General features: G+C 38.1%; 1 protein-coding gene across 1 annotated transcript in view; it reads right to left on the reverse strand.

Moving 5' to 3' along the window:
- LOC101169846 (ephrin type-B receptor 1) overlaps nt 1-8,626 on the reverse strand; it is a 95,843-nt gene extending 87,217 nt beyond the window's left edge. The window contains exon 1 of the mRNA XM_011474166.3: nt 8,237-8,626. Within this exon, the coding sequence (XP_011472468.1) occupies nt 8,237-8,327 (91 nt within the window). The 5' untranslated portion in view covers nt 8,328-8,626. The remainder of the gene's footprint in view (nt 1-8,236) is intronic.
- Nucleotides 8,627-9,109: the final 483 nt, after the last annotated feature.

A 9,109-nucleotide genomic window follows, 5' to 3' on the forward strand; every position in this document is an offset into this window, starting at 1 on the left:
GCATATGTAACACAGCTGAAAGAGAAAACTAGAAAAATGCTGTGATATTTTCCAAGTTTAGTGGAAAGATAAATGTTAAAATGAAAAAAAAACATCAACCTTGAGTAAAAATATGAGAGGCATTGAGCAACAGTAGAAATTCTGGCAAAGAAGAAGACAAATGGCCATAGTTTCTCAAATCCAGAGCAAACCAAACAAAAGAAAAACAAAGTAGTCCTCACTCAATCTGGGCAAAAAAGCATACAAATGGACGTTTTAAAGACAAATACCTTCTTAGACATATCTTTACAACGACTAATGGGTCCAATAGTCTGCTTCAAATGCTGTTTATAAATCTGCATTTAAACAAAATGAAAAATAAGGAAATTTTAAACATGTAAAACTGTACACCCCACCGATTCTGGCATGCAATATTTTTACAAATTATAAATATCTCTTGAATAGAAGCTTGAAAATAATAAAACAAAAATCATGTGAAATCATGATTCAAACATGTCCTGAGCTTGTGTGACATTTTCCCAGACATCATGATCAAATGGTCCTTTTTTTTCTCTGAGCAGAGCAGAGGCGACTAGTGTTCCAGCGCTCCACTGGGACTAATAACACAAAACTAACTCAACAGAAACCGCAAAAACGAGTGCGAATGAAAATGAGCAAGAGCAAAATGCTTATAAACAAACATAGAATATACTTCAAACAGGGATCAGAGACTGTCCTGTTGGTAGAAACCTTGGCCTTGTGACACAGCTTTTTAAATCAAAGTATGTCAGCAAGATTTCAGCAGCTCTTTGGCCTTACCAACATCTTATCTGTCAAAATGTGGGAATCTGGAAAGAAAACATTGCAGTTTTTTTCCCCTATGGCATCAACAAATGTACGTAACATTCTCATAACAAGATAATATTTTTTTTCTCTCCTCACTTTTTCTGTAATTGTACAACAATAATCATGAAAACATCAACATCCGCTCAAAACGGGGATGTGCAACAACAAAAAACGCCATATCTCTTTTTATAAAATGTTTGAAAAGGCCCACAACCTTTTCAAGGTAAAACAAAGTAAGCATTGCCCTCTCCCCTTCTCCCCACTACGACTGTAACAGCAGTCCACAATTTCCAGCATGACTATCTGTGAAGCCATATGTCCACAGCAGGACCTTGAAGAACATGGCAGAAGGCCTACTCAAAAGCAGCAAATAAATAATGGGCCATTATGTTCAATCATATGCTGGGCTATAATACAAAGCTGCACTGCGCAACATGCACTGTGCAAAAAGGATATAAAAGACCTGCTAGTCCAGCCAAAGTAAAAAATATACACTGTTGACTTTATTGCAAACATGAACTAAAGAAGAAAGAACAATGAATAAGAAAAAAAGAGTATCTTGCCCATATATTGCTTTATGGTTGATTCCAAATAGTTTTCCAAACAGAGACTTTTTTTAAACTGATTGTTATTGGATTAAACGTTAAAAACATTTTTGTCATTTTTCTCTCTCGGCAATCTTAGCACCTTAAAACACAATAAAAGTGTGCGTTCTGACACTTTTCGTTAGGCCTAATTAACTGCGAGTATTTTTTTATTGGTTAATTCTACCTCAGGATAATGATAAAATGATTCAGTCTTTGTGCAAAACAAAGGTAATGAATGCCAACACTTGACTCACAAAGTGAAAAAGGGAATCGATATGGAAAACAGCGCAACTCCAGAAGCACGCCATTGCTGTCTGTCTGGCTCAGCCCGGCATTGATGCGACTCTTTGAAGCTGCAAATTAGATGAAGTGACAGTATAATGGATCCCCGTGAAAGGAAAAGAGGGAATTTAAGTAAAAACAAAGGATTCTTTTTATTTCTTTATGCCCACCAGCTCTCTGTTCTCTAATAGTCTCAATTATAGTTTCAAATCAGAGAAATATAATGTATTTAGGCTGGTTTGTTATGCAAATAACTAGTAGAGTTTGTGTGAAGACGTTTTGATGATGCACACTGCAGTGAGCTTTCATGAAGATAGATTGAACTGATGCTTTTTGAAATATGTCAGCCATGTCAATCTCAAAACAAACACTTGTAATTAAAACTGCAACGAAAGTAGTTTTTATGCTAAATGGTCCCCTTGAAACAGCTTTGAATTTAGAAATTGTTGACATCTTTAAAAGGCATTGGTACATATTCAAATGCGCTCAAGTTTCTTTTTGTTTTTTTATAAGTACGAAACACAGACTGTGTTTCCACCAGTACTTTTAGCGACTACAGCACCCAAAAAACTTGCATGAACACAGTTCTTTTGCATTTTATCAGAATTTCTTTCTTCAGGAAATATTACTGTGAATTTTGTACCCTCCTCTTGTAGCCTTCACTAAGTTTCAGCAGATAGCTCTGGCTCATTTACAAGGCTATCTAGTGAGAGACGTCTCTGTGTCTCCTTATGTCTCCAGTCAGACAAGTGAGCAACTCCTACAAATAACATTGGCTCCTCTTCAAGGTTTTTAAAACATTTCCTTCCATTCCTGTAGGACAATCTGCAAAACTCACCACAGCTTCAAAATGTCAATTCCTTGGTGTAAATTCAAAAGTTCAAGAGTTTTCTATTGCATTTGCTTTAGTGTGTTGCAGTTGTGTCTCTGGTCAGGTTTCCATAACAGAAGAAAGATTTATCTCAAGACATTTTATGGTAAACTTTGGTAGTATTTGGAGTATTTACTATAACATTTTTTAAACAGTCTGCCAATCTTTCATATTGTTTACATCAAATTCCGACCACTAACATCTGAAAACTGAAGCAAAAACACAACCTTACAAAACTTGTTACTTTGATCTTCAATGTAACAAATTAAGTCAGTCATCATAAAAGTGAATGCTTATTTTAACTTCTAGCTCAAAGAAAATAACAGCAGAACTTGTTGCACCCTTCTGCTGCCATATATCTGCTTTATTGTTCGATGTGTGGCATGTTTAGAAAGTTTAATTAAAAGAGCAAAAAAGAAAACTGTAAGGAGGTATATGTATGATGTAAAATATGGAAAACAGCAAGGTAAGAAGAATATTTTAAGCTGAGCATGAGTCGATATTTTGAAATAATATTGAACTGTGTCTGAAGCAAAACAAATTGTAATCAACTCTTTCTTGTTATCTTGCCAATTTGTTGTCATCTTCCTTAATGTTAAAATGTCCGAATCACATTTGTTCCTTTCTGTAGTGTGAGATAATATTTGCTGCACCTCAAGATAATCTATGCATTTTTTTGTAATTGCCCAGCCGTGTTTCATTCAGAAATGCGAATGTGAATGCTCTTTTTTCCTCTCTACAACACAGATACACACCCAAAAACCCATGAAGCTGCTTTTTTTCAGTTAAGGTGGGATTAAACTGTCCAAAAGTGTGTTTGAGACAGTGTGTATCAAACAGGTACAGGTTTGAGGCCTAAGTTTGCTTTTATTAATAAAGTTCTTCATTTACTGAACACCAAAGATAAACTACATTCTAGTGGTCTGTATACGAGGATACAGCTGTAACCTACAGCCCTTTATGATTTCTCTGTTTACAAAACCTTTCCCATTGGCCTGTTTTCTGTGTGCTGAGAAAACAATGGAATCCACTAATGCAGAGTACCGGTTAATAAAATGGTCAATATGGATAGAGGTAAGATCAGCAGATACTTGACATAACAGGGGCCAAAACTGTTAAAAAGAGAAAGACATAAAGATATTAGTGGTCAGGATTAGATTGTCTTTTAAAGCATGGCATGGCCTCTCTAAGTGCTATCGTGTTAATGTGGAAATCTGCCACAGACATTTTATATGTAGATCATTTGTCAATAAGATATTTAACAGATTAAGACTGTATTGGCTATTTGGCAGACACTCCTGTATATCAAATAGCATATTAGTCTGAATCAATTCCAGACCAGAAATGAATATTAAGATGCAGTTTACCAAATAACTTTCAACTTTTACCAGCTCAAGTTTAACACTGCCAAGTGTTCTGCGTCCTTATTTCTTACCAAAGGAACCACAAGGTTTTGATGTCAGAATTAACTCTTCAGTTTAGCAGTTTCTTACTACTTTCTTACTACTACTACTACTACTACTAAATCTCAGTAGCTGAAAAGTTACCTAAACCATTTTAATGATCTAAAACTAACTTGGTTTGGTTGTGAAAATTCAAACCTTTTCACATTATAAAACCCACACAGACCTCTGCATACACAAAGTATATATCCTTTTCCACATCATCCTGAACCGATAAAACCAATTCTAAAATCTAATATCCTGCAAGCGTTAAGAGAAGCGTTTAATACAACACAGACTGATCTATAATTGCCACGTAATGTCCTGCATCTAATAAAAAATATGGCACCAATTCAAATGTGCACGTGTCACTATAACAACCTATCAGCAGATAAATGTAAAAAGTTGCATCTTTGAAGCAGGACACAGCATGTGTGGACGAGTGCTAGCAGTGCTGCAGGCCATATGTTTTATGCATATCCATTCGAATTAAGGGTGTGATTCCCCTGCCCAAGAGATCATTTCAGTGCTCATGAAACCACTAGCACACAGTGGATGCAATCACAAATTACAGCTTGTCATACCAACATCTCAACCTAGATCTATAACTAACAGCATGTCACACAATAACACTTGTGTTCAGGCTTAGGAGAAGAATGCCTGGATTAGTTTATGTGAAGGAGCTTAAATGAGTCTTGGGGTGTATGTACTGTCACTGGTCAGTCTAAATATAGCATCCAATGTAAGGTCTTGCATGACAACAGTTTAACTCCCTGATCCTTCGACACTCCGCTCTGACACAAATCAGCAGATTTCAGTGCTGGAATCTACTGCTGACTTTGCATTTGATACAGATGACTCTGGCACTCTCCCGGGGCTTCTTTGGGAAACATGGAGCTTTAATACCAACTAATATCCATTGAATAAGGCTTTGCATTGACTTTTAAATGAATAATGTTAAAAGCTGGTATAATTGGACTCTTTAATAAGGTAAAATCCTGAAAGAATTTAAAGAAGACCAGTGAAAAATACAAAGTTCTCCCCAAAAGCATTCAGTAAATAAAGCTTACTTAAAATTTCTATTTTATATAAGGACAAATTTCATGCATTTGCCAAGTTAACAAAGACTTGAGAGGTTTATGGTTAAATACTGTAAACAATACATAATAAACAATACATAATTCAGAGAAATATACATTAAAAACTAACAAACATAAGCAAACTAGAGCCACAAAACACCAACATTTAAGAAAAGATCAATGTAATCAAAGCTATGTCAAAATCAGTTGTCAGTCATCAAGTTTTCAATGTACATACATATATTTAAGCTCAAATAATCAAATTATCCTCTCGTTGATCCACTAAAAATATAAATAAAATGATAATAAAACCTATTCGAATTTGATTCTAAATTGTAAACTTAGTTTACATTCAAATTTGGCCACGGTTGTTCAGCAGGATGAAACATTTGGGTCAAGTATTACACAATGAAAGTATGTGTATGGTATGTGCAGAACTTGTCATTTATCAGATTAAAAAATATTTGTATAAGCTTATCAGTGCCAGATAGGACTCATGTAACCGGGAGTTCAAGCTGCTGAATTTGATGACAAATGTTTTGCTTTCTTTCTGGATAACCTCTCAGTGATGCTGTTGCCATAAATCCCCACAGACCAACACAAAGTTGATCCAGGAGGTGAGGAACCAATGCTGAAGGCTTTCCTCAATGCTAATATTTGTCATATAATGTGAGTGGCATCAACGGTAAAAGCACTGGATGAAAAGATGGACACACTGATTTGATTTTAGGTTTTGCTCAGATCAGATGAAGCTAGATATATAAGTGAAAGTAAGCACTAATAATGTCTATTTTTGTTGATAAGTACTCAACAAAACACAAGTTCTTATGTTTCAAGCTCTATATAGAAAACACGTGCGCATTAAACAAGTTAAACCAGGTTGAACTTAAACCAATCAGGGACTCTGATTCGATAGTAAAAAATAGATGGTGTCTCCTTTAATTGACAAAAGCGCCAATTGTTTACAAATTGATCATGTAGGAGAAATGTCAATAATTAGTTTATATATATCAAAAATGAGCTGCGAAAGAAAAAGCCGGAAGCAAGAGTCGCGAGATTTGCACCGCTTTGGCATTTTGCACCAAGCCTCTTCCAACTGTAGGTGCTGGACATGTGCTAGTAAACTGTAATAAAAGAACCCCCTCCCTGCTTGGCCGGGGTGAACACCATAGGCTAAACATACGTTCAAGAAACACGTATTTAGCGCATTCTTGAAAGCATGCCAAATGTCAAGTTTGTCTGTAGCTTCAGATGTTTGGTCAAACATTTGTTGCCTGCTGACAAACAGTTGTACAGCACAATTAGACTTTCAGCACCATCAACGTTGAAAAAATATACAGCTAAATTTCATCTGCATTCAAATAAAATGAGACACCTTTAAACCCACCAATGGCGTATCTCAACTGCAGCATGTAAAGAGAAAACTAAATGGGACCTAAAAGTGAGCCCTGAGGCACCCCACAATATATGAAGTTAATATGAATCTGAAAAAACCAAGGTGTACAGAAAAAGGTCTACCAGGAAGCTTTGAAGCAGTCACCCTGGGGTAGTACCAAAAATGCTAACGGGGTTGCTAACCCTGCCAGAATCAATCTTAAAAAGGACTTTGATAACTTTAAAACAAAAACAGACCCCCTGATTTCAAAAATGAATATCAGTAATTTTATATTTTTTTCACACTAAAAGTAGCTCAGTCCTTTCCATTAATAAAGATAAGACTATATTTTGAAAGAGTTTTAGAGTTAAATAGTACTAGTAGTACTAGTACTAGTACTGTATGAGCCAAGTAAATGTGGTCCGGATCTGGGAACAGTAAAAACTGTTCCATGAACGTGTCGTCCAGAGTCTGTTTAGAGACCCTGATCAGCTTATGTATCAGTTCATTAGGCGCCTACTTACCATGAAAATAAAACACTGCAACCACAAAGCTACCTACCACCCACACTTTTCCTGTAATACCCCACCTCCCTTACTCCCTCCTCCACACCCACTCCCTTTTTTCTGGCTAAACCACCCAGTTCTCTGTCTGTCCAAAAACATCCACACAAACACGTAGACTCAAACGGCATTCTGTTTAATCAACGCAGAGCTGTCCCTTCAACAAATTTACATGTTTCATAATGGGCGAGTCTCTGCACGGGGCCCGTCATTACACGCACCATTAAAACGCAGCAGCAGACTAATCTAGTGCTTCCACAAGCAACAGCAGCAGTGAGTTGGTGTGTGTGGGGGGGTGGGGGTGCAGCTGGCAAAGCAAGAGAGTCTGCAAAAGAATCAAAGGAGGGGTACTTGTCTGAAAGCTGGGAAAGAAGATGTTTGCTCGGGGTAAAAAGTAGGAAGAAACAAGAGGTCAGTCTTGAGAAGGTGTGTAAAGGCTGAGCAGCTGCAGAAGAGAGATACAAGGAAGGGGGGGGGGGTAAAGGTGATATGGGGGAAGGGGGTTGAAATCCCTGCTTGTGGTGCAATTGCAAGAAGGGGAGCAGTTTTGTGTGATAGGAGGAAGGTGCAGAGGCAATCGGACATGTTTAAAGTGGCAACCCAACAGGCGGGGGGGGGGGGGGGGGGTACTCAGGAGCACCTGAGAAGAGAGCTAAAACAAAGAGGATGCTTGGAAGAGAGGCAACAATAACACGCTTGGTGGGGAACAGCGCAGCAACAGGGATGAGGGGTTTGCAGGAGCAGTGGGGGCTTTGAAAGTAGCGGGGGATCATATAGAGGCGTGCAACAAAAGAGGCAGAAGGTGATGGAAAAAAATAATAAAAGAGCCGGCTTCTGGGGAAACAGCAGGTGGAGCAAGAGGTGATGTTGGGGAGGGGGAGCATGGAGCCATGGAGCACCTGTGAGCTATAATTATTATTCGCTTGGCTGCTTCAGCAGACCCGGTGATAACAGAGTGGAAGGGGAAACACATGTTTGACAGCACATAAACACTGTTATATAGAAAAGTCCACAAGACAAGGACAAGACATGATCCCAGCATTTGACAGTCCATAAGAAGTGAAAGAAAATGGGTGTAAATCAGAAGTTTAATAATGCTCCATATGTGTCACCTAACTTAAAGTTTATGCACTCAAAGTTAAACAAACTTAGGTGAAGCTTGCAAACCTCCATACACACTTTGATCACACATTAGAACAGATGTCCACCTACCTTCCACTGCGCACACAGAGGGAATCACACAGACAAGAATCACAACCCAAGCACAACCCGGCATGACTCCCCGCCTGTCCTTCCCCATCATCGGGCTGCGAGGAAAAGAAAAGAAAAGAAAGAAAAAAATCCCACGGAATGATGGTCTGCCTTCCACCGGTGAGCAGTCACATCTCAGTTTCAGCAGAACCGGCAGAGTCAGCGGGGACTGAGGGAGGATAAACTGCTGCTGGCGCCTCCGCTCAGCCTCTTTTTCTCCCACACCTTCCTGTCCAATCAGCAAAGAGGATGCCGGCTCGAAAGCCAGTCATCCATTCTTTTACACCTGCAAGCTGCAAGCCAAATGGTCAGGTCTGTCTGCCTTCAGTAAGGGCGCGTCGCCCTTACTGAAGGTGGGACAGCGACACCAAGTGGACACAAAAAATACCTACACCCTCAGAGGAAAAAAAAAAGTTGGACATGAATTTCAGAGATGTTGAAAACTTAAACACAAATGGGTGTAACAATAAACAGACTTAATTGATTTATATTCCTATCATATTTGTCTGAAGAAAGTTGTTAATTTAGTTGACTTATGCCATTACATTTTTCAAACTGAGATAAATCAATCATAATTGATATTGGAAAATACCATTTGGATTGAGGCACTATAACTTAAAATGACTAAGTGAATTACAGTGGACAACACGTATGCGATGACAGCAAAAGAAAAAAAGATCAAGCCATCATTACAGCCCAATATGTGGAAACACTTTGAAGGTTGCAAAGACGTGACCACACAGTGTGATAGAATGGTCTAATAATGTTCCGTTTGTGTTATGTTTATGTGGAAAAACAACATTGAGCTTTATGAAACAAAAATGTGAATGCATT

The sequence above is a fragment of the Oryzias latipes genome, chromosome 4 (genome assembly GCF_002234675.1).
Source record: "Oryzias latipes chromosome 4, ASM223467v1".
In the NCBI taxonomy this organism is placed as follows: Eukaryota; Metazoa; Chordata; class Actinopteri; order Beloniformes; family Adrianichthyidae; genus Oryzias; species Oryzias latipes.